Below are 26,103 nucleotides of genomic sequence, written 5' to 3'. Positions count from 1 at the left end.
AAGTGATGGGACAACGGGTCACCACTGAGGCTGGTTGCTAGGAAGAACAGCTGAGGGTGGGTTCTAGGAGACAATCCTTTATGCCTTGGACTATCATTGGACAGGAGTGTCCAGCTCTGCCCTTTAACTTATCCCTGCCCCCTGCCCCCTGTTTGGGTAAGGGGCCCAGGATTAAAAAAAAAAAAAAAAAACTGCCTTAGCTGCCCAGAATTTCTCCCTCTTCCCTCCCCGTCAGAGAGGGAACATCATGCCACACCCCCAAACCTCCCCCACTGCACCCCTCCCCTAAACACTCTCCAAGGGCTCTGGGCCAGCTCCAGGCCGGAGGGCACAGAGGAGACCTTGCCTCAATGTCAACAACTAAGAACAGTTTATTCACAAACAGCCCGCTCCAGGGCTGGCACTTCCTCTCTCAGGCTATCGAGCCTGGATACCTAAGATCAGGCACTTGGGCCCCAGTCCACACTGCAGAGGGCTTCAGAGTAGTGCTTTTCTCTCAAAGCCTGGCAAATAACTCTGTTAGGCCTCACTCTTGTCCAGGCCGGCTGCATTTCCTCGGCCTGCACTCTCTCTCCATGCGGATGTGCTAAGAGTCTGGGCCCGGGACGTAACTCACCATGGATAGTTGTTAGCACTGCTGGGCAGGGTCCAACAGGTCCCCTGCACATGCGCAGGCCCAATCTTGTTCAAAGGAGGCTTCAAGTCAGTGTCTCTGGAAAGTCCAGGGGGACACACAGCATCCCCCTCTGTGTCCAGAGACAGGGCCCAAGACTCAGACCGTGGCTGGTGGTTCTGATGAGATCTTTCTGCCCAGCCCTGCCTCAGGACTCATCTGGCACCTGGGTGTCTGTGAGCTGGTTGGAGAAGGCCCTCTCCAAGCGCAGGGTGTTGTATCTGGGGGGTGGTGTGCCCGGCACCTGGGTCCCTACCGCTGGAGGCAGGCGCAAAGCAGAGGTGAAAGTAGGCAGGTCTTCGTCTATATCGAGGGCCAGATTGTCCTGGCCCTGGGGGATGGGGGGAGCCTCGGGGCAGGAAGGTGGCTGCCTCCGGGCCCACCACTCCTTGGCCTTCTGCCACTGCCGGCGGGTAATGATGGAGAGGGAGTCTATGAAGAAGACTTCGAAGATCTCAATGATGCAGACAACGGAGCAGCTCATCCACAGGCCCAGCTGGCCACCAAAGTTGGACAGAAGGTTCGGGATCTGCAAGGGAGGCCAAGCCACAACCATCAAAAGGGACCTCAATTCCCAAGGGAGCCACAAGCATCTTTGGAGGAAGAAGTGGCAGGCTCCCTGACCCCTCTTGTTCCATCCCCCGACCTGAAAGCTGCCTATAGCAGCCCTACTAGGCCAGTCTGGGTCCCATGGCCTGATTCTGCTCCCCAACTCCAGGCTGATGAGTACAATCACAGACTCAGAAAGAAGCTACTCACTGTGTTGTCTGGGGTCTCCATGACGGATCTATGGTTCAGGTCTTTGTAATATATCAAGAGTTTGGCCAAGTCTGTCCTACAGAAATTCCAATAGGCAAGGCCCAGGTGAGTCGGGAGCCTTGGCATTCACCCAGGTGACTGGCTTCCTTGCCAGGCTGTCTCCCTCCTGCCCAGCCCCTAGCATGGCCTAGGCTCTGAGTTCCCCAGGAGTCTCAGAGCCTGATTCATAAGGCTCCTTCTGCACCCCAGAGCACATCTTCAACCTGGGCCTGGTTGCTCAGGTCATTCATTCACTCAAAACCCTTTTCCCGACCTCCACTCAGTCAGCCTACCCAGTTATTCTCTCCTAGCACCCTGCTCTTCATTAGACCCCGGCATTTGTCATTCTTTCATTCAGGGTTGTAATCTCAAATCCCTACAGGAGACAGGCTGGTAATGTAAATGAGCAAGATAGGCTGGGTATAAGATAATAATGATAATAATAACAACAATAATAGCAGCTAGCGTTTACTGGGCACTTCCTGTGTTGCCAAGCACCATTCTAAGAGCTTTCCGTGAATTCACTCTTGAGTCTCACAACAAGTCTACGAGTTAGGTATGTTGTTGATGTTGTTTTATAATTTATTTTTATTTTTACTGTTGTTGAGAACATACACAGTGAAAACATACACCAATTCAAGTTTACACATGTACAGTTCAGGAACATTGATTACATTCTTCGAATTGTGCAACCATTCTCACCCTCCTTTTCTGAGGTGTTCCTTCTCTATTAACACAAACTTACTGCCCCCTAAGGTTCCTCTATAATCTTTCGAGTTAGATACAGTCCTTAAAAGAGCACAACGCTCAAAGCAGACATTCTTTATTAGTTAAGCTAAACTGTTGTTTGGTTTGAAGAAGACTGCTGGGGATATTTTTAGTTTAAGGTTTAAAAATTATCTCAGGGCAATAGTTTTAGGGCTTTATCCAGCCTCCATGGCTCCAGAAAATGTGGATTTCATGAGATTTTCACATTCTGTTCTGTATTTTCCCCCTTTTGATCAGGATTCTTCTATAGAATCTTTGATCAAAATGTTTGGTAATGGTAGCCAGGTACCATCCAGTTCTTCTGGTCTCATGGCAGAGGAAACAGTTATTCATGAAGGTAATTAACCACATGTTCCATTTCTTCTCCTATTCCTGACTCTCTTGCTTGCTCCAGGTGAAGAGACCATGTATTGTGCCTTGGAAGTAGGTATATTTTAATCATCCCCATTCTACAGCTGAGGCACAGATTGGTTAAGTCACTTGTCCAAGGACACGCAGCTAATCAGCAGCGCTAGAATTCAAATCCAATAGCCTGGCCTCAGAGTCTGTGTGTGCTCTTAACTGCTGCACTGTGTCCTAATAGAACTATAAAACCAGTTGCCCCTGATTCAATTCTGACTCATGGCGACCCTGTGTGTGTCAGAGAACTGTGCTCCATAGGATTTTCGATGGCTGATCCCAGGCTTTTCTTTAAAGGTGCCTCTGGGTGGATTTGAACCACCAACCTTTTGGGTAGCAGCTTTTGATCTTTCAGGAAAAACTAGAAACAATAGGCTGTTTTTCGGGGGCTAGATTTAGCCTAGGGGGTCAGTGGTTTGCAATAGTTGGCTTAATGGTTTGCAATTGCTGGTCAATTTCTGTCTTTATCACTAGAGTAACACAGCGCGGGGGCAGGGACCATGTCTAAGGTTATCACTGTACGCTCAGCACCTCATCCGGCACCTGAAACCTAAAGAATGTTCAGAAAACGTAGGAAGCTGAACTGGTTCTTACTGGATGCAGGCCCAGCCTGGGGACAGTAGATATGGTGATGACCCGAAGAGATTGAGTTTACCTGGTGGATTCTCCCACCCTCGCCCACCTTTGTCTCAAACTGTTGAGGTTCTCTAAACTCTGGCCTGACTAATTATTGGAAAAGGTCCCATTGGAAGGGATTTCTAGGTGGAATTCAAGTGGGACTAGAAACTGCAAAGCTCAGAGAAGCATTTTTCAAATTGGGTCAAGATACTTCTGTGGGCCATGAAATAAACATACTAGGCCATGACCACTGTCTTTTACAAAATGAAATGGAATAGAAAATGTCAGATTACATCCAACATGATTTTCAGGATACTTATCCACCAGTATGGAAACCCTGGTGGCATAGTGGTTAAGTGCTACAGCTGCTAACCAAAGGGTTAGCAGTTCGAATCCGCCAGGCGCTCCTTGGAAACTCTATGGGGCAGTTCTATTCTGTTCTATAGGGTCGCTATGAGTCAAAACAGACTTGACGGCACTGGGTTTTTGTTTTTTTTTTTTTTGTACCCACTGGTATGGTGTGGGCACCAATGAATCAGAATGAACACCGTAACCAATCAGAACCAATGCTGTGGTCGATTAGAATGGACTTTGTGACCATCCGGAACAGACGCTGTGGCCAAGTAGAAGGATATTGGAGCCCCTGAGTGGTACAAGGAGCCCCAGTGGTGTGGTGGTTAAGAGCTTGGCTGCTAACCAAAAGGTCGGCAGTTCAAATCTACCAGCCACTCCTTGAAAACCCTATGGGGGCAGTTCTACCCTGTCCTATAGGGTCACTATGAGTCGGAGTCAACTCTATGGCAAAGGGTTTTTTTTGGGGGGTGGTGCAAATGGTTAAGTGGTTGAATATTAGTTGAAAGGTTGGTGGTTCAAGCCCAACCAGAGATGCCTTGGAAGACAGGCATGGTAATCTTGAAAACCTGCACACCTGGGGTCACCATGAGTCAGAATCGTCTTGACAACAACTAACAACAACAACAACCAGAACGGATATAAGCAATTGGTTTGGCCAGACCAGAGCGAACCATTCGAAAATCAGCCCAAGTGCATTGTGTATCATAAGGAAGTATTGTTTCATTAGACTTTTATTTCAGTTAGGTAGTCAATGGCACAGTATAAAAAGTATTTCATACCGTGGGTTGTGGTCAAAAAAACTTGAGAACCACAGGCCTAGTGCAGGGCCTGATTCATGATACATGTTCAATAAATATTTGTTGAGTAAATGAGTGAATACAAAGGAGAGCGTCTGGCAATGAGAAAGCAAGTGAGGACTCTGGGGCCTGTAGTGGCAGAGGTAGAGGAGACAGGGTGGAGGTAAACTTACTTGTTGAGCTTTTTTTTCATTTGATGGCCTTGGTCCCAAGTGAGAACAGACAGTAACCATTTCTGTGATGGAGAAAGAAAAGGTGGACCTGGGGATGCTCACAGAGGTCAGGGCCAGCCTGTCTGCCCTTCCCCCTCAGTCCCAGCCTCCCACCTGGTCTCAGCAAGGTGGCTCCCTCTCCCATGGGCCACCCTCAAGGCCTGAGGACACAGCCAGGACAGCAGTGAAGAAGGGGCAGAAGAATTTACCTCAGAAACCTCAGATGGCCACTGCGCCAGGCTGGTGGTCAGTGTCCACTCCCTAAAGCTGAGGGAAGGAGGGGGCGGTGTGAGCATGGGTGGCCCACTCTGCCCAGCCCTGCTTGTCTCCACCCTCCAGTCCACTCACCTGCAGGCTTCCCGGCACACTGCCTGGCAGCCCAGCTCTTCTCGGACAAAGGCCTGCTGTAGTTTGTAGTAGCAATACACTGAGGAACAAAGGAGAGGACAGTGTGAGCTTTGGGACCACTGTGCCCTTCCTGGAGGTTCCCAGGTCTCCAATGGTGCTTCCACAACTCATTTTCATTATTTCTCCTCTCACTTTCTATAAATAATGGTTCTTTGGAAACAAGTGCTGCTTTGTGATGTTGGGAGACAATACGGTGGTAGTTAAGGACACTGAGTTGGGTCCTTGGTTTGGTTCCACTTCTGTTAATCCTGGGGAGCTCTTGTGGCACAGTGGTTCAAACGTTCGGCTGCTAACCTAAAGGTCAGCGGTTCAAACCCACCAGCTGCTCTGCAGGAGGAAGATATGGCAGTCTGCTTCCATAAAGATTTACAGCCTTGGAAACCTTAAGGGCCAGTTCTACTCTGTCCTCTAGGGTCACTATGAGTCAGAATTGACTCTACAGCAGTGGGTTTGGTTTTTTGTTCTCTGTTAATCCCTGGCTGTGTAACTTTGGGCAAGTCACTTAACCTTTCTGAGGCTCAGTTAACTGTTCTGTGAAAGGGTGCCATCAATAGTTCCTACCTCCTGGAGCTGACTGAGGTGGTCAAGCTCTTAGCATAGGCTGAAATGTAGCATTTGCTCCTTAACTGGGAAGTATATTCAAGCCAGTCTTGACAATGGAAGTTAAAACTCCAGTTAAAGTCTCTCTATCAATGCCTTCCTCAGCCAAAAGGCAATGGGGCAGGGCCCAGGAGCACTTAGTACAGGCTATTGGGGGTACTGGGCTGATCCCGCTCCTGAAGTGTACAAGGCTGGGGGTGGGTCTCACTCACTCCAGTTGGGGTGATGCTGGTAGTTGCAGTAGTTGGCTCCTATAGGTAGAGGCTGGCTGTACTGAGCACACCCACATTTCTCCACCATCTTTGTCTGGAAGCACGAGTGAAGGCAGATCTGAAAAAAGAAAGCAGGGGATTCCCTTAACTTCTTTGCACCTGGATAACAGTGAGTAACCTCCCTACACATCCTCCATCCAAGGTGAGCGTCACACAACCTAGGCTGACCACATGAACGTGCCTCTTATACCGCAGCCAGTTGGGCCAAGGGTTGTTACCTAACTCCAAAGAGATGAAGCTAGAAAATTCATTGAGCATATAGACTAATGGAGACCCAGAGACTGGGTCTCCATTAGTCTAAATGGGTGGTCACTTTCTGTCACGTGGATGCCAACACAGACAGAAGTAGCAAAATTGGAGCAGATACCAAGAAACAGAAACAAATACAGTCTCCCAACTTTCCAACTCTTCAGCCCAAGTCCTCCAGGCTGCACCCTTGGGGACCATAACCTACCACAATATCCACAAAGCTTGTAGGGGCTAAAACTAATTGTCGTTGAGCCGATTTCAACTTCAAGTTGATTCCAACTCCTAGTAACCCTGTAAGACAGAGTAGAACTGCCCCATAAGGTTTCCAAGGAACGGCAGGTGGATTCAAACTGCCAACCTTTTGGTTACCAGCTACAGCTTGCCATAGCTCTTAACCACTGGGCCACCAGCGCTACTCAGGTTCAAATTCCAGCTTTGCCATCTACTAGCTACATGACCTCAGGCAAATTACTTAGCCTCTCTGATGTCTTGCTTTCGTCATCTTTGGAATAAGTATAATGATACCAACTTCATGTGGCTGTCATGAGCATGAAATGAATCAACATATGTAAAGTGTACCTGTTGACCTCTCATTAAATATTACCCAGGAGTGTCTTTCCAATGAGCTCACTTTTGGGTGTGGGTCTTAGAGTCAGTTTGGTTGAGTTTCTATTTCTTACAAGCCATAAAGGGATCAGTGGTCCCTTCTTACTCAGTGTCCCAACCCCCTCTCAGATCAGCTCTGATGTAAGTTGGAGGGCTCAGTGCTGAGGGGTGCCTCGTCTGTTTATTCTGCTGGGATGATTTCCATTGATTCTCTGGGGTATCCTGGTAGGAGGCTACCTTAGTTCCTTAGTGCTGCTGTAACAGAAATACCACAAATGGGTGGCTTTACCAAACTGAAAGTTATTGTCTCACAGTTTAGAAGGTTACAGATGCTAACCAAGAGGTCGGCACTTCAAATCTACCAGGCGCTCTTTGGAAACCCTATGGGGCAGTTCTACTCTGTCCTATAGGGTCGCTACAAGTAGGAATCAACTTGACAGCAGCGGGTTTTGTTTGTTCTAGAAGAAGAAGGCTCTCTCTGCTCTGAGGGAAAATCCTGTCTCAGTATCTCCAGTGTTCTTCTTTGCTGTTCTTCAATTCCATGGTGATCTCCATATGGCATTGATCCTTCCCTTTGTGCTTGCTTCTCTGTGCCTAATCTGCTCTTTTTATATCTCAAAAGTGATTAGGTATAAGACACACCCTACATGGTTACAGCCTCATTAACATAACAAAGAAAACCCTGTTCCCAAATGGGATTACATTCACAGCTATAGGTGTTGGGTTCCCAACACCTATTTTGGGGAGACACAATCCAATCCCTTATAGAAGCAAACTGCAGACTCCCAGAATATGAGACAAAACATCACAGATTATCAAACTCAAGGATTGAAAACTCAAATGCCTACGGGGCCAGTGATGGGGACTGTGGGGAACCAGAGAACATGTGCCTCCTTTAAAGAGACAGCTCCACCCACTGTTCATTCTGTAGGAATACGGACCCAAGGTTGCCAAATCCTGTTTTTGGTTGTTTTTTTTTTTTTTTCCAAGAGAAATCCGGATTTTCTTGTGAAAGTTCCTGACCTTAAAAAATCAGGTTTATGGCCTGGAAGTGGCTGGGAAGCTGCCAATTAACAGCCTCTGCTCCAATCCAATCTCCCCTCTCTGATGGTGTGAGTGACACAACCTGCCCAAGGGCATTGGCAAGTGAGAGGTGCAAACAGGACTGGACAGCAAGCTCTCAGACCCAGAGCCTCTCCCAGATGCTTGCCACCCATCCCTCACGTGCCAAGGCCCATTTAAGCAGCCCAGCTGGGCAGTACATTGTGTTCCACGCAAACCTCAGTGACTCAATTAAGCTCTGGTTACAGACAGGCTGCAGAGGACTGGAACCAGCCGGCATCATTTGTTCTTGAGGTCTTTGGATGAACCCCAGGGATCCTTACCAGAGTTCCTGGTCCCAGCCACACCCCAGCCTACATATACTGTTGTCTCCTGGGCCCAGACCATAACCCAGGCTGTGCACGCCCACTAGCCCGTACCTGGAGGGAGTAGGCAGTATTGTAGATGTTGGTGATTGGCACGTCCTTCCCATCCTCTGTGCACTGGCTGTAGGGTTCGCTCAGCTTCAAAGACTCTGTCTGCAATCACACAGTGGATATTCAGCCCTGCCCTCCCCAAGGACTCAGACAGGGGCACTGCTAGCAGCCCCTGGGGGCTGAGCAGTCACTTTGTCATTTATTCGCCAAACATTCCTGAGCACCCACCTACTAGGTGCCTCTACTGTTCTAAGCACTGTGGGACCAAGATGATCAAGATAGACAGGTTCTTTGCACTCCTGGAGTTTACCTTCTGGTGGGGTAGGCAGATGGTCAACAAGCAAATAAGATAATTTTGGATAGTGATCAATGCTTTGAAAGAAATGGAGGTTGGGTATGGAGACTGGAAGGGTTGAGAGGGGGCCTCTCATTAAATATTATCCAGGAGATATCTTTCCAATAGAGTGATTAGGGACAGTGTCTCAGAGAAAGGGGCACTTCGGCTCAACACGGAATGACAAGAAAGAGCTAGCCTCACCAAGAAATGGAGGAAGAGGATGGGGCCCAGAGGAAAGCAAAGGCTGGAGCAGGGGAGGGGGAGTGTAATGTGACCAGAATGTGGCAAAAGGGGAAAAAGTTGCTGGAGCTGAAGTCAGAGAGGAGGCTGGGCCAAATCATGCTGGGCCTCAAATGCCAGGCTGAGAAGTTTGGGTTTGGTTTTCAGAATGATAGGAAGTCCCTGGAGAGTTCGCTAGGAGAGGGGAGCGGGATTAGGAAAAATGAGCAGTGACTGTGACCTGCCTGGGATTCCCCACCCCAGCGAAGGTTCCATTCCCTAACCTCTTGTCTTCTGCCCCCCAAGGAAAAAAGCTGACTTCCTTAGAGAAGGCCAAGGTGAACGATAGCCTTACCAAAGGAGGCAAAACCAGCATGACTCACAGCTCAAAAATCTTACAAAATTATGTTTTTATTGTGGTTTGCTAAGTTTGGTGCTAGCTGAATATTTGTCACTGCAAATAAATAAGCCAGACTGCAAAACAGGTGGAACAATAATTGGCTATAAATCACGACCAGCATATAGTTCGGTTCCAGGGTGCGTGTGTGTAAGCATTTTTTTTTTTTTTCTGGAAATGAGAGTAAACAGAAAATGGATGGTAGATTTATGGGAGAGAAGAAAACTATATTCTCTTGGAAGAAGTGGCCAGGTAGAAAGAACTATCGTTGGAAAAAAAAAAAGAGAATCAAAAGGTTGCATGTAGGTAAAAATTGGAGACATCTCAAGTGGCTTATCATCTCTTTCTGTTTTGTGTATACTGTAATTCATCTGCTGACCCATTAGTCTTCTTCAATTAACTGCAAGTATCTCAAGGGCAGTTGACAGTGCTCATTTTGAAATATTTAAAACAACCAAAAAAAAAAAAAACCCACTGACGTCGAGTCAATTCTGACTCATAGCGACCCTATAGGACAGAATAGAACTGCCCGGTAGAGTTTCCAAGGAGCGCCTGGTGGATTCGAACTGCTGACCTCTTGGTTAGCAGCTGTACCACTTAACCACTACGCCACCAGGGTTTCCATTTAAGACGACAGAAGCAAGCAAAGGCAAACGTAGCTCTCTGACCTCCCTGCCTCCCCAGAGGCTACCAGATTGTGTCCAGCCTCTCAAACAGACAGACAGACAGGGTATAATCACACATTCACTTTGCCCTGCACTCTGCCTTTCTCGCTTACACTAAAAGGTGAGGTTCTTTCCATGTCAGTACAGAATAAATGGACTTCATTTCTTTAATAATAATAATAAATGCCATGGGATTGACTCTGATTCGTGGTGACCCCGTGTGTGTCAGAGCAGAACTGTGCTCCACAGGGTTTTCAATGGCTGATTTTTCAGGATAGATCACCATGCCTTTCTTCCGAGGTGCCTCTGGGTGGCCTTAAACCTCTAACCTTTCAGCTATCAGCCAAGCACCTTAACCATTTGTACAACCTAGGGATTCCTCATTCCTTTAATAGCTGGAAAGTAAACACATTGAGAGCCTCTAGTACCTGCCAGGCACTGAAGGGGAACAGGGTTGCAAAGATGTTAAGCAGTGGCTTCCCTCAAGGGCATTGCAATTCAATGCCAGCCTCTAAGCTTTTCCAAGAAGCAGCCCCCTGGGCAGGTGTTCCTCTGAGCCCCTGGGGTCTGCAAGTTGTCCACAGAGCCTAGATGTCAGCTCTACCTGCCTGGGCCAGGAAAGTATACCACCCTGGCATCTAGGTGAGAGGGTCGATCCACTCCGACAGCTGTGTGAGGCCAGCAGAGGTCAGTGGGGCTCCCTCTACCTTAGAACAGTCCAAGGGCCACTTCCAGGAACCTACCAGGAGATATCATTTTGATTTCTATGCTTTCTGAGCATTCACTGGCCCTTTTAACTTTGCAACGATGCCTGTGGAACTCAGAGCTCCTGGGTAGTTCAGGTTGTTTCTCGAAGTCACTGGGTGTAGGGCAAAAGGGGCAGATGGTCCTTTCTGGATGGGATAGAGGTCTTTAGCTTCTCAAAGCCTCAACTGAGTGGTCTGTGACAGAGCTCTCTCTCTCTCTCTGTCTTTCCCTCCCACTATCAGCTTTTCAGAACTACTGATCTATGGACCACGGGGAGACATTTCGGCTTCTGACCTGATCCCTAAAAAAAAACCAAACCAAACCCAGTGCTGTTGAGTTGATTCAAACTCATAGCAACCCTATAGGACAGAGTAGAACTGCCCCATAGAGTTTCCAAGGGGCACCTGGTGGATTTGAACTGTTGACCCTTTGGTTAGCAGCTGTAGCACTTAACCACTATGCCACCAGGGTTTCCACCTGACCCCTACAGGCACAGAAATAGGTATGTGCGTATGTGAATGTATGCAAGTTATGTGTGTATATGCATGAGTGTGTGTAAGTATATGTGTGAGCATATATGTGTGTGTGAGAGTGTGTAAGTGTATGTGTGTGTGCAGGTGTGTTTGTAGGAAGCAAGACACCTTTTCATCCAACCAGGCCTATCTGCTTTCTTCTGAGAATCCTGGGTAGAGAAGCTGTTGGATCCTGGGCTCTCCTTAAGGGCTTCTACCGGAAAAACCATGCTATGGTGAACGTTCAACCACCCCTAAACAAGGAGTGGTGCCGGGAAGGCTAGCTACAGGATCAAAATACGGACTCTGAAGTCAGAGCAAATCTGAATTCAGATTCCCACCATACTACCTAGTAGCTTTTTGGCCTTAATCTAGTTGTTTGACCTACCTGAGCTTCAGTATTTCAACAACAATAACAACTTACCTTGACTGAGCACTGACAATGTGCCAGGTACTATGATAAGCACCTTGGCTGTATCAAACTCTTTTAATCCTGACAATAGCCCCACCTTACAGAAGAGGAAAATGAGACCCAGAGAGGTAAAACAACTCGCCCAGAGTAATGCAGTCATTTCAAAAATAGAGCTGGGGTTCAAATCCATGTACCTCCAAGCACTTTTGTGAGGATTAATTGAGCCTCGTGCTTATAAAGTACTTAGAACAGTCCATGAGTGAGTCCTGGTTGAGATCATCTGAGGCTGATCTAGACCAGAAGGACTTCCCAGATGAGCCCAGCCCAAACTGCCAACCCACAGATGGTGAGCTAATAAGTGGTTGTTTTGTTAAGTCAGTAAGTTTTGGGGTGCTTTATATGCAGCGAAAGTTAACTGACATGATATCTAAAACAGAGCTCAGCGTCTTCTCCCCCACCTAAAACCTGTCCAGTCTCCTGTATTTCCTATAGCAGCTAATGACACCCCATCTATCCAGTTACCAAAGCCAGACACCTTGGCATCATTCTAGATACTTCTCTCCTTCAACCTATTCAGGTGCTTCAGAAGCATCTCTTGTATCACCTATCTCCTTACCGTTCCTGCTCTTGCTGTCTTAGCTTGGTCCTTATCTTCTCTCACCTGGACTATTACAAGTCTCCCCATTGGTTTGCAGCCTCCACACTTTCCCTGGCTCAGTTTCTCTTCCACCTCCCATCACTTATCCATCTGAATCACAGATCTGACCATACCCTCACTGCTCTCTATTGCCTGGTGATTCAAGCCCAGATGCCTCAGCTTAGCCTTCAAAGTGTTCCTTAATTGGCCTCAGTCTACTTTCCAAGTCTCACTTTTTACTCAATTCATTTCAAATCAACAGATACTGACCATGGGCCTAAAATGTATCAGGCCCTGCATAACAGGGAAAGCAGACATGGGACATGTAATTAGAAGGACACACTGTAAGAATTTAGTATATGATGGTAAACTCTACATTCATCAAACAAAACAATATATTGCCATTAAAATTGGAACTGTGGAAGACTAACGCCATGGAAAGATGCTGATGATATACTTTGAGTGAGGGGGGAAAAAGTAGATTACAGACGAGTATGCTCAGTAGGGTTCCATTTTTGTAAAAAAACAAAACAAAACAAATAAGCAAAACAAACATGGAAAAGAAAGTGGGAGAACTTTGTCCTAGATGGGATTATGGGTAGTTTAATGCTTTTTTTCTTTTGCTTTGTTTTTATTTCATAATAAGACATTATCTAAGTTATTTGTGGATAACTTGTGCACTTCTAATCAGTAGAGAAAAATAAAAAGACTTACTCAATACATGAAGTTAAGATAATTTGTCAGCTATTTGGAGGAAGAATTAAATTCGATCCCTACTTCATATTCTATAGAAACAAATTCTCATGGGTTAAAGCATTAAGTCAGACAATAAAATCACCGGAAGAAACTGTACTCAGTATCTGATCTTGAGGAGAAATCTTCAATAAACACAATGACTTAAGAAGAAAACAAAGCCTTTGACTATGTAAATGTCTGACGTTTTTGCATCAAAATTACCACAGAGAAAACTAAAAGGGAAGCACAAACTGTGAAAGGATATCACAACACATATGGCAAATAATTAGTACTCTTTTTTTTATATACATAAAGTACTCTTATAAATCAGGAAGGAAGAGATCAGTGCCTCATAAAGGGGGACTGTGTGTCAAAATGGACAAGAAAACCTTCCCTAACTCCTTTTTTTGCTTTAAACTTATTTTTCCTTCCCTTCATATCTCTTTTCTTTAGAAAGGTACAGCAATAGCCAATATTTTTGAGCATTTACTATGTGCCAGTGGAAGAAAGATGTGGCAGTCTGCTTCCATAAAGATTTACAGCCTTGGAAATCCTGTGGGGCAGTTCTACCCTGTCTTATAGGGTCACTATGAGTCAGAGTAGACTGGACAGTAGTGGGTTTTGGTACTCTGTGCCAAGCACTGTTCTAAGCAGTTCACATACATTGACTCACTGCATTCTCACCAGTCTATGAAGTATCATTACAATTATCATTCCCATTTTACAGACAAGGTAACTGAGGCACAAAAATACCACAATCAAAGCACAAAGCTGGGGTCTGAACCTCAGCTATCTGGCTCTAGAATCTGAACTCTTAATCACTATGCTATACGTATTTATGAAAAGAACTTTTGTACGCAGTTGAAGATAAAAATGTACAATAGAGTTTGCAATGAAAGTAGAGTCTCCCTGCTCTTCAGAACCTTGCCTCGCCCTTGTGTGAGTTGTCCATCTTTGTCTACTTCCTTATCTCCTATTTGCCATTCCACCCGTTGTACTTTGGTTTCTGTTCTGTTGCTTACACTGAAAGCTGCCCTGGCAACGAACACCAGTGACTTCTTGGTTGCCAAACCCAGAGAACACCTTTTGCCCTTTATCTTACCTGCTTTCTGCACCTGACACTTTGGATCACATCTTCCTCAAAACTCCCTTCCTTGACTTACTTGACACCAAATCCTTCCGGCTTCTGCTCCTAGGCTTCTGCCTTTGTTTCCTCATTTTCTTTTTGCTCAGCCCTTAAATGTTGGTTATTTTTAGGGTTGTGTCCTCATGCCCTGAGTGATGGCGTATACTCTCAAGTCTCATTATCCCCCAGATTTTCTCCTGAGTTCCAGGTTCCTAGCATCTACTCACTGGACATTTTCACCTTGACTTCCCAAAGGCACACAAATTGGGTATGTCCCAAATGGAAGTGGTTATTCCTGCCCACCCCCAGCTTATCCCTCCTTGGAGCTACTAATTCTGAGTCTGGTAGTTCCATCCACCCTGCTGACCAAGTCAGAACCTAAACATCAAGCTAACTTCCCATGGCCCTTCTCATCAACATCAGCTGTTAAGCCCTGTTGCTTCTATGCTGTAATATCTTTCAAATGCATTCCTATCTGTCCATCCTCACAGCCACTGTCTCAGCTCAGATCCTCATCATTTCTTTCTGGAATTACAGTAAATGTGCTGCCTCCAATATATTGATTATGCTTCAGCCAAAATGAGTTCCCAAAAAGTTTCAGCACACAACTTAAAATCCATTCCATGACCCTTGTGAAATGGCTATGCCCTTTGCTGGAGTCTCTGGGTAGTGCAAATGGTTAACATACTCACTTGCTGGCTGAAAGTTTGGAGGTTTGAGTCTACCCAGAGGCACCTCAGAAGAAAAGCCTGTTGATCTGCTTTCAAAAAATCAGGCATTAAAACCTTATGGAGCACAGTTCTACTCTGACACACATGGGGTTGCCATGAGTCAGAATCAACCTAACGGCAACTGGCTTTTTATGCCATATGTCTGGACCAGCCCTTCCTGAGACTATTTGCCTGACACTTGTCCTTCAGGAATGGAGCCCTGGTGGCACAGCGGTTAAGAGCTTGGCTGCTAACCAAAAGGTCTGTAGTTTGAATCCACCACCCGCTCCTTGGAAATCCTATAGACCAGTTCTACTCTGTCCTATAGGGTCACTATGAGCTGGAATCGACCCAACAGCAATGGCTGTTTTTTTCATTTGTTGGTTGGTTTTGGTGTTCTTTGAAAATTCATTATCTAGAAAGCCTTCTTCAAGAGCATCTGTCTGGGCTTCCTTCCTTCCTTCCTTCCTTCCTTCCTTCCTTCCTTCCTTCCTTCCTTCCTTCCTTCCTTCCTTCCTTCCTTCCTCCCTCCCTCCCTCCCTCCCTCCCTCCCTCCCTCCCCACTCCCTGCCATCCATCCATCCATCCATCCATCCATCCATCCATCCATCCAACCATCCACCCACCCAACAATATCTACTGAGGATCCACTATGTTCTAAGAACTGAGCCTAGGAACAAGACAGACAAGATCCCTGGTTCCAAGAAGCTTACATTCTCGTTGGGGAAGAGAGACAATAAACATGTGAATAATTGCACAAACTCTAAGTGTCGTGACAGAGACAAAATACAGTTGTGAGATAGTGGCCAGTATAGATGGGGTAGTCAGTATGTATCTTCTGTGAGGTGACATTTGAGCTGAGATTTGAATGAGAAGGAGCCAGTCACATAGAGTTCTAGGCAGAGAGAACAGCAAGTGCAAAGGCCCTGAGATAGAAATGAGCTTGGTGTGTGGGGGAAACGTAAAGAAACCTGCTGTGGCTGGATCATGGAGAATGAAGGGGAGTGGTACCAGCTGATGTTGGAGAGGTAGGCAAGGGCACATCGAGTAGAGCCTTGTGGCTCATAGTAAGGAGTATTTGAATTGTGTACTAAATGCAATCACAGCCTGTGTGCATGTCAGAAAGAGCATTAATTATGCCATGTTGCAAAGGTGTGCTGACTTGTCTTCCCTGCTTAAGTGGGAAATATTTGAAAGCAGGAGCTCTGCCATATTCATTTCTGGATATCCAGTGCTATTTTGAATATTTGGTATTTGAGGGAAGGAAGATTCATTAACCAACTGACTGACTGAGTCGACTAACACACCTATCAAAGAAATAAATAAAAACAAGGAAAGGAAGTCTAGTTTGTTTGGATTTATTCTGAATGACCTTCTGCTGACATCTTAGTAATCCCTAGTTTTTTGTTCTAAATGTTCATGAATCAGACTGAGAGCTGACTGGCCCTGTTCTGTGGCTTTGATCTTCTACATCTCAAATTAGGTGTAGCAGAAAACCCACCCATGTCTTTGTTCACTAACCATTGGTAAAGACAACATTTCCTTAACAATGTGGTGGGTATTTCCAAGCTCAGAGCAGAAAATCAGAGGTGGTATTCCTTAGCTCTTCTACTTTTGAAAGCTACCTAGTTAATAACTCCTATCCCTGTTTGCAGATACTGGGAGAAGCAGAAGGGAGGGATGGAGGAGAAGAAAGTAAGGATGCGTTGCAAACCATAGGTCCTGTTTTTCTGTGTGCAGATGAAACTGCCAGGGAATCTCAGATCAACATGCTCGCTATTCTGATCAGGAGACTGGTGATATCTTGATGGACAGGGGACTTGGTAGTCCAGCTCCTTAAGATAACCTTAAGATACTCCCAGGTTTTTTCAAGCCAGTGTTTGAGGAGGTTGGGGCTCAGGAGTGCTTTTTTTTTTTTTTTTTGGAGGTGGGGGGCAGGGGGCAGGGGGGCAACCAGCGTTCATGCAGCCCAAGCTGGTACTTACAAAGCCTCTAAACCACAGGTCTCCCAAGAGCACCCAGATTGCCATCCTGATGGTCCCCCTTGTTCATGGCTGTCTTTTTGATGGGGCACCAAGGAGCCATTACAGCCACGGATTTCCTTTGTAATAACACCATGTCAATTCATCATCTCTGCTGTCCCTCCTTAAAGATCACTTCCTCAGGAAAGCATTCCTCAATCGCTCCCAAAACCAAAACCAAACCCGTTGCCATTGAGTTGATTCCAACTCATGGTGACCCCATGTGTTATAGAGTAGAACTGCTCCATAGATTTTTCTTGACTGTAATCTTCACAGAAGCAGACTGCCAAGACTTTCCTCCAGGGCGCCCCTAGGTGGGTTCAAATCTCTAACCTTTAGGTTAGTAGTCAAGCGTAAGCTATTTGCTCCACCCAGAACTTTTGACTGCCCCGAGTCCCCATAAAAAAAAGAAAGGAAGAAAAAAAAACCCAGGCTAGGCCTCCCTATGACATGCTTTCATACATTCTGCATTTCTCCTTCATAGCGCTTATGGCCATTATAATTAGTCTTTTGTGTAATTGCTTCACTTATCATCAGTCCTCTCTGCTGAGCTCTAAGCTTCATTAGTGTTGAATGCATAAATGATGGATGGATGTACGAGCCCTCAATACCCATAACCCAATACACAGCCATGGTTTGTGGCAGTGCTGAACATTTTGTGTTATTATGGTATCACTGTAACTTGAGAAGTTGCTTCTCCCCTAATTCTGATTCTCCCCACATTGTTTCAGCCTTCTAAAGTTGAGGTTACCAGTTGCCGCCCCTTGGACTAACCACTGGATTTTGGTTAAAAAAAAAAAAAATGTATATATGTATATGGGTCCTGGAGCTCATGTCCCAGAGACTCTGATTTAGTAGATCTGAGTCTGATGATCAATCAGGTTTGGGAAGCACTGCTCTGCAAGACAGATTTGTGAGGAATGAAGGCTAAGAAGTTGAGCTTGGAACATTAAAGTTGGACATAAATAAAGGCATGAACAGTGAAAAAAAATGCCACCATGGAATACAAATTAAAATTACAGTTGATACCATTTTTCTCCTGACAGAGTAGCAAAGATCAAGTTGGAGATATACTGTGTTGGTAAGAGTTTAGGAAGCAGCTTCTCCCACATATTGCTGATGAGGCTGTAAATCGTACAAACTCACTGGAGGGCAATTTGGCAAATACACACACTGTCTGACACACTTTCAGAAGTCATCCAGCAAATATATATCAAATCCCACCATTGTTTTTAGTAGCAAAAGCCTGGAAACGACCTAATGTCCATCAATAACTTATCCACACAATGGAATATTATGGGGTCTTTAAGAAGAGAATGAAACAGATCTACAGATATGGAACCATTTCCAAGCTATAGTGTCTAAGTGAAAAATGGAGCCAGACAGTATTAAAAGGAGAAATGCTTGTTCCTATAGGCATGCACGTGAATAAGACTAAAAAATCTCTGTTAAGACACAGAAGCCACAGCGATGATCTTTGTGGGGAGGAAGGAGGGGTCTGGAGGTCAGGGATGGAGAGGAGATACACTTGGCATCATATATTCCTTGGTGTGCTTTGGTTTGTTTGTTTTTTTTTACTGTGTGAGTATATTCCCTTTAAATAAGTTCTTAGTAATCATTCTAGTATAAGAAGAAAGAGAGAGGGAAAAAGAGAAAGACTGGAATGTAAAAGGGAAAACCATAAAGCAGTGGGGTGGCCAGGGCCCTGAGAGCGCCTGAGAGCATGCTTCTCATCTGGCCCTTGTGCTCCCTGTGGGCATGGCTGACTCAGGAATTGGAGTCTGCAGCCCAGATGTGCTTCTGCTGACAGGTATGAGTGTTCTCAGCACCCAATGAGGTCAGAGAAGGTCGAAGACTTGGAGGGAGAGGGAATTCTTGGTAAATGAGGTGAAATTGATGGAAGTGTGATAGGCTAAATAGATCTTTGATGGCCCAGTAACTTTCCATTAGCCTTAAATAGCTTTTACATAACCCGTAACCAAAAAACCAAACCAAACCAGTTGCCACTGAGCCAACGCATGGCAATCCCATGTGTTTCAGAGTAGAACTGCACTCCATAGGGTTTTCCAATGACTGTGTTCCCACAATGTACGTAAAATATATAGTTAGTGGCTGATGCCTGGCATCCAGCAGAGGTTCTATAAGTGCTGGTGTCCTTTTTTGGAATAAGAGAGGCTCCTTAAATTCTTTCCCCAAATGGCATCCTGTTCTTGTTCATCCATACAGAAGATACAAGGGCAGTTTTTCATGTAATTACTGGAATAACCATTTGGGTAACCATTGGAAAAGACAGGACCGTGCTTCCCTTTAGAACCAACACCCTTTTCCATAAGCTGCATCTCACTGGTTATCCTTGAAGAAAATCTGTCCTCCTTGCCAAGCCTGCAAGTTGGAATAGTCTCTTACCAAGTGCATTCCTATGGAGGTGGCCGTTGCTGTCTCAATCTCTGTCCCCACGTCCTCGATGAGGGGGTATTCATCCTGCTGATGGACAATCACCTTAGCCCCCGTGGAGGACACCAGGAAGGGGTTATATTCCTCTTCATTTATGTACAAGATGACTTGCAGTCCTGGGAGGATAAGGCAGCTTGATGAAGTCAAAGGCAAGGCACCCATTCCCTTGGGGTAACTTACCTCTCTCACTTCCTTGGGAGCCTCAAACCCAGAACTCAGGCATTTCCAACAAGTGAGAGGTAGATAAGGGCTAGTAGGGAAGCTCCATGAGGGTAAGAGTTGTACTCAACTTGCTCACTGCTATATCCCTGGGGCATAGCACAAAAAAACAGGGGCTCAAAAACAGTATGACTACCCACAGTCCTTGCTAAGCATAAGTCAGGGAACTGCTACCCTGCCTGAGACCTGCCTTGCCATGTGTTCCTTTGAGTTGTGAAGTTCTGCTGAGCATCCAAAGGGAGTTGCAGCACCATGGCTGCTTAAACCCCTGGGGAGAGTGCCCAGGGAAGAAATGAATCACTAATGGTGAATCTCATCACTGGCATGGCTTCTCTCCCTGTTCCTCCATTTGTCTCCTGCAGTCTATTCTGTACCCAGGAGCCAGAGTGATCTTTTAAAAATGAACATCAGATCAGGTCATTCCTTTCCTTGAAACCCTCCAATGGCATCTCATTAGACACATGAGAAGGCCTGCTGTCCAGGCTATGATGATGCAGCCCGTGCTTACCTCTCCCTCCTCATCTCCTCCCAATCTCCCACTCCCTCAATAAGCTCCAAGCGCACTGGTCTGTTTCTAGAGCACATCAAACTCATTTATTTCTCAGGGACTTTGCACTTGCTAGTCCCAAGACAAGGAACCCAGTCACCACCAGGGAAGTCAAAAAGGAAAACAGATGCACATAGGGAAGGAAGGAACCAACATGGATACTGATGGAAACACTGCAGAAGGAAAAGTGGTATTCCTGGTTTTAAGTGGTGAGACCTTGCATTTCTAGAAGGTTCAAGTCTCCCCAACTGTCCTGTGCTACCGTGCTCACTGTTAGAGACTGGGCCTTCAGAAACTTCTTGGTGCAGATTGCCTTACCATATTCACTGCCCCCCATGGAGGTGCTGAGGACAGTGTCATTGATTCGACTGTTGAATGTGTAGCAATTCCCATGCATTGGATGGTGGAAAAGTGTGAAGTTCCTATGGAGGAAGAACAAGGGTCAGAAAATGCTATGCTGGGAACTCCTCGATTGTCTAAGCTGAAGTCTGGATGGACAGCGCTAAAGGAGCTAACTCTCTTCTGTTGACTATGGATGATAGACAGGCCCTCATCTTCCCTCTGATGAATTCTCACACAAACAAGGTCCCTCACCAAGGCTGACACACACTGATGTGGAATTAGACTCTACTTTCTGTTCTTCCTCTTAATTCTCTCACCTCCATCTCCATACTGACTTCCCATTCCTTGGCCATGTGTCTGTCCCAAATTTTCCTACTCTTGAATTTCTCAGCCGACACTTGGTATTTTTCCATTTGAATTCCCAGTCCTAGGAAATGACCACCAGTGAAGGAATCACATCATATGTGCTCTTATACTAACTTGAGAACCTAGTCCTCAGGGAGACATGATTCCAATTGCTCAATCCTTGCAAGGACAGTATATCTATTAACATACAGAAAGGTTAGAAAGACTTAGCATTGAAAAAGAATTAAGTAAGTCTTTCAGACAAGCAGGGACACTTTAGAATATTCCACCCATCCCTCAGTCACCACCAGGGATCTGACTGTTATCATAAAGGTAGAAATGTCTTAATGCTCACACATCTATACGTAGGCCTTCCTTCCTCCTCCCCTCCCTTACTTCTTTTCTTCCTCCCTTTCTAGATTGCTGGTTCTTAATCATTAGTATGCATGATGGTAATATATAAGGTTGCATGTACACAATCAGCTATTCTGTGTTTTTATTTGTAAGTTAATGAGTTCAAGGATATTTTGACAATACGCTGTGTACACCTTACTCACTGACTTTAGAACTTAGCTTTTGTGTAAGCCCTTTTCCAAAGGGCAGGGTCAGCAACAAGGGCACTTTTTCCTCTGAGACCTATAGTTGAGCTGTACAAGAGACCTGACAGTCAGAGCTGCCAGTCCTTGGAGGCTGAGATGACCCTCCTTCTCCTGACCTGGCATCACAGGACACCCCATCAAAGAAGCAGGTAACCAGCAGTTCCTCGGCAGAATAGCTCATGTTGATTTTCTTCTCTAGAGGCACCTGTGCCATGATATTCATGTAGTGCAGCTTGTACCACTCCTGAATGGCATTGACCCCTGAGCTGAAGGTATAGGTGGCACAGTCAGATGTGTCATTTGAACACTGTGAATAAAAGGAGACACCAGATTGAAGCCATCAGCTCTATCACTGGCCTTCAGACGGACTGGGAGAGTGAGCAAATGAGACTCAGGGGAGTAGGAGGGATAACTGGGGTGAAGATGGGTTTTCTCTCACTTTTGAGGACTGGGAGAGATCATTCTCAAGTCCCAAGGACCAAGAAGGGGCTGAGCAAGGAAGGATAAAGAGCCCAATTCTCATGACTCCCTACCAGCACCCACCAGGCGAAAAGCAAAACTGGCTTCTTCAAGGTCCCCAAATATCCAGGATTCGGCTGATTATTCCTACCAGGCTCCTACACAAACCCCCCCATTTCCTATTGGGTTAGCAGTTAAGAAATCTGGATTCTAGCCCAGACTCTGACACTACATCTCTGTGGAACTTTGAGCAAGGCATTATGTATCCATTATTTCCTCCATAAAATGTTGACTAAAATATCATCTTTCCCAACCTCACATGGAAGTTGGGAAGACCAGCATAATGAGAGCTTTCCAGGGAAATTGTGGTTCATTCCAAATGTTCCCATCATCAAGAGCTTGGAAACTCTCCTTAAAAGGCAGACATCAGGGGATCAGAAACTTGGTATCTAGGAGAACCTTGTAGATGTCTTATGGAAGGACCCAGGAAGACTTTGGCAAGTCTCAGTGATTTAGAGGAGGGGCCACTTTCTGGATTTTTGAATGGAGTCATGGGGCCTCCCAATCTATAATCAAGGTTATAAGGGAGATAGAAGTAGCTCTCATCCTCCAGAGGTATGTCCCCATGGAGAGGCTGGGAAATGATTGAATTTGTCCAGGAAGGTAACAGAATTGGTTTTTGGTGAATGGCTACTTCCTGAGAGCCCCTCAAGTGGGACCAAGAAGGGGAAATAAAAAGTCAAGCCACAGCTCTTCCTGAAGACAAGTAATCCAGGGAACATTTGGTGTTTCAGCTGTTCATTATCTATTTTCTTCCTTCTGTTTTTTCCAGGCCAATTTTGCTGTGAGGGAGTTTTCTTCCCACCTTTAGATACAATCTGGTGAGACTGTTCACCAAGGTGCCTCACCCTCCCTCAGCCAAGCGGTGATCAGGTGACCCAAGCTAGGCAAATTAGATGGTCCCAAGATGGAATTTGAGTCTTATGCATGAATGAAAAGATTGAAAAGAATGGAAGCTTATTTAACCCAGCAGCAGTATCTGAAATGACTTTCCATCATTTCTTATCACATAGATCCCGGAATCTTCCCTGACTTCTGTCCCCTGAGAGGTCTTCATGAGCTACTAGTAGCCTTCTAAGAAACTCTCTTCTGCTTAAGAAAAGAAACCTGAGTCGCTTTCAGTTGCTTGCATCTGAATGACCCCAACTAAGTGTATTTTAGTTCAATCAGAAGAACTGTAAGGGGTAATGGTGAAGGAGAAGGCTCCTTGGACCCACTCTCTCCAGCTAACCTGTGAGGAATGAATCTTACCAGTTTGAATCCCACCACCTGCTTGGACTGCTGAATCTGCATGACATCAGAAGCCTTGTGAACGATGGTCCCGCTGACTCTCCGCTTTCTCCCCGTGAGGAAGTCCCTGGCCACCTTGCTTGTCTCATCCTCATCGAAGAACAGCAGTGGGACTGAGTTGATGAATTTGGGGCGCATGCCCTCCCAGGATGAATTCCAGGACTCCGCCTCTCTTCGCTTTCGAGACTTAATCTCCGAAAAGCCAAAAAGGGTCTTCAAGGCCCCTCTGGTCTCCTGTTCCAAGTCGGATAGAAGATCCTTCACTACACTGTACCTGCCAAGGTAGGAAGAAAGAGTTAAGGAGGTGGAGCTTCTGTGGCAGCCCTGAATGCCCATCACAGAATACGACACTTCCCCATGCTGCTGTCCGTCATCATGTGTCAGTCTTGTGCTCATCTTCTCTGCATGCTTGATCAAGGAGACAAGTTCCTTTACAACTTGCTCCATCTAAAGTGACTATCACGTGTGACCTTCGTGTGACTTCCTGTGGCTTTACCTTTGCTACTACTGTCTGCTTGCTCTCAGGGTGTGTTGATGAGTTTGCTCCAACCAGCATTTCTGGAGTGGTGACTGTCAGGTGCCTCCCATAAACCAGCCACAGTGAGAACAGGCAAATAACGTAACTGGGAGTCTACTAAGGAGTAGGGAGTAGCTCCATCACCATCTAACACATTTCGCCCCTGCCCACTGATTCTTCTGGAATCAGTATTGGGAAGGAAGAAGATATAACTGTTGCCTTGGCAATCCCCAAGAACACAGAAGAATGATACAAGAGTTGACTGCATGAAGCTCAGTGACACCATCTTTTAATTTTTACAATACCAAATGGTCCCTGCCTCCCTCTTAACTCTTCCCTCTTTCCTCTATCCTTCTTGCTCTATGTGTAGGCAGACTAGCCTAGCAATCAAGAATATGAGCTCTAGGGCCAAACTGCCTGGGTTCAAGTTCCTCATTCTCTTACTGGTTGTGTGACCTTGGGCAAGTCACTTCACCTTTCTACGCCTCAGTTTTCTCATCTGTAAAATATATATGTAATTGGTATCTATTATTAGCAGCCCTGGTGGCATAGTGGTTAAGAGCTTGGCTACTAACCAATTCACCAGCCACTCCTTGGAAACCCAATGAGGCAGTTCTACCCTGTACTATAGGGCCACTATTAGCCAAAACTGGCTCGACAGCACCTAACAGCAACTACAATGTAAGCTCCATAAGGGCAAAGACTGTGTTTGGGTGGTTTCAGTCCTCTGCCTCAGAACCTAGAACAGTGCATGGCAATTCAGATGCTGAGTAAATGATTAAAAAAAAAAAAAAAGATTATGGAACAAATAATGAGAGGAAAGGAGGAAGAGGGGGAGGAGGAGAGAGAAGGAGGAAGGAGGGAGTGAGAAAAGAAAAACCACTTGGAGTTAGAGGATGAGCCTTAGTCCTGATTGTGATCTCAAGCTTGGGCGCCAACTCATTGATGACTCTGGACAAGTTAGTTTTCTTTGATAATCTTCCTCCCCCAGCTCTTCCCTTCTTCCACCCCCATACCTGCTCTGACAATTCTTCCGGGTTCAGATCTGCCTTACAGATCAGTTTTCAATAATCCTGAGGACTCCAATGACCCATTTAGAACAAGTCCTGTGGCGGACAAGAGGGTATTACCAAGGGGTGGATCCTGCCCAGAGCCCAAAGATCTCAATTAGCCAGGCTGGGCCACCCAGATGAGGGTTTGGAGCAGCCAAGATACTTCCAAAGTCACCTGGGTGTCACTTCTGAGTCAGTCTGGAGCTCATGTTTTGGGGAGAGTGAGGGTGTGAGCTTGGAAAACCCAGGGGGGAAATGGCTAAGCTGGGCTTAGTGTGGTTGTCTGTGAGTGGGGGAGGCTAGTTCATTTCAGGCCTTACCCCCAAGCAGAGGCTTACTGGGGGAGGCGGTAAAGGGGGAGCTCTTGCCCCTGGCGAGAGTCCAAGGGGACGCCTGAGGAGGCATGGAATGACATTCTGAGGCGCCAAAATAGGAAAGGCGCCAAAATAGGAAAGACGCCAAAATAGGAAAGGCGCCTGACGGAGGCAGCCCTAAAAGAGGAAGAAAGGCGTTTCTGGTGATGCTTCGCTGCTATCAACGTCTATTTAGCTTGAAATTGGGGTGGGAGCACAATTTAGAGATTGCCCTTGGGCGCTGGAATGGCGGGGCGGGGGAGCAGCAATTTAAGAGATTGCACTTGGGCGCTGGCTTGTTACCCTCGCTACGCCCCTGCCCCCAAGCGAAACTGGTCCTTGCAGCTTTCTCTTCCCGCCCTCCCGGAGCCCGCCCATCCACGAATGGACCGAAAACTTGGTGCAGGTTTAGAACCTGGGAGAAGGCAGTTTACAAAGGTTGGCAACGAATGCATCTGTCTAAAAAGTCTGTCTGCAGACTGGGGTCGCCCTGCCGGCTGCCAGTTTGTGACCTTGGGGAGGCGCCTTAGCATTTGGAGCGCACCGGGCTTGCCGCATGTCTGCTCCTGCCTCTTACTTGTAAGGGTTGATGTTGCAGATGGTGACAGCGGGAAAATACAGCTTCTGGAAGTGGACTTTGATGGAGACAGAGACGGTGTAGAAGGAGAGGACGAGGAGGGCACACTGCCAGAAAATGAGGGCCACGGCGGTCAGCGTGAACAGAATCCAGAGCAGGCGGCGGAGGCGGCCGCGGGACACCACGATGCGCCGGCAGCCGTGGGTGTTGGTGTTGAGGCAGTACCATCGCATCAGCTCTTTAATTGTAGGCGCCTGGGGCCCCGTCACAGGCAGATTCTTCTTGATTTGGGCTTTGATTTTCTCTCCGGGAGCCATAGCTAGCTGGGACTTGGAGGGGCAGGCAAGCTGGAGGGGCAGGCAAGCTGGAGGGGCAGAGAAGAAAAGCAGGTGAGCGCGGGTGCTTCCCAGCGGGGCCTGGGAAACACCAGCCCACGCACCCTTAGAGGCCTCCTACATTTTCTCCTCTGTGTGCTGGACAGTCTGCATTCTGAGGCCTTGGCCCTTTCTCCAGGATATTTGTTTTTGGCCACAGCAGCT

At 46.4% G+C, this 26,103-nt stretch overlaps 1 protein-coding gene across 1 annotated transcript; it reads right to left on the bottom strand.

The window, feature by feature from the left end:
- Positions 1–821: 821 nt before the first annotated feature.
- Positions 822–25,881, bottom strand: SCNN1G (sodium channel epithelial 1 subunit gamma). The gene is made up of 12 exons (XM_003418899.4): positions 25,565–25,881; positions 23,027–23,339; positions 21,373–21,563; positions 20,289–20,392; positions 19,157–19,320; positions 8,236–8,334; positions 5,840–5,957; positions 4,968–5,046; positions 4,829–4,886; positions 4,581–4,642; positions 1,433–1,508; positions 822–1,202 (listed from the first exon to the last, which is right to left on the bottom strand). Exons 1-12 carry the CDS (start codon positions 25,879–25,881, stop codon positions 822–824), a joined length of 1,962 nt encoding a protein of 653 aa, XP_003418947.3.
- Positions 25,882–26,103: the final 222 nt, after the last annotated feature.

The sequence above is a fragment of the Loxodonta africana genome, chromosome 12 (assembly GCF_030014295.1).
Source record: "Loxodonta africana isolate mLoxAfr1 chromosome 12, mLoxAfr1.hap2, whole genome shotgun sequence".
Taxonomy (NCBI): Eukaryota; Metazoa; Chordata; class Mammalia; order Proboscidea; family Elephantidae; genus Loxodonta; species Loxodonta africana.
This window is presented reverse-complemented; position numbering and strand designations above follow the sequence as displayed.

What these genes read in the sequence shown, in the direction of transcription:
- SCNN1G (XM_003418899.4), bottom strand. Translation starts at nt 25,881, where the DNA reads ATGGCTCCCGGAGAGAAAATCAAAGCCCAAATCAAGAAGAATCTGCCT. An exon ending in AGGTGGTGGGATTCAAACTG is followed by an intron (nt 21,564 to 23,026) that starts GTAAGATTCATT and finishes TTTTATTCACAG; the next exon opens with TGTTCAAATGACACATCTGA. An exon ending in CCTCCATAGGAATGCACTTG is followed by an intron (nt 8,335 to 19,156) that starts GTAAGAGACTAT and finishes GTGTGATTGCAG; the next exon opens with ACAGAGTCTTTGAAGCTGAG.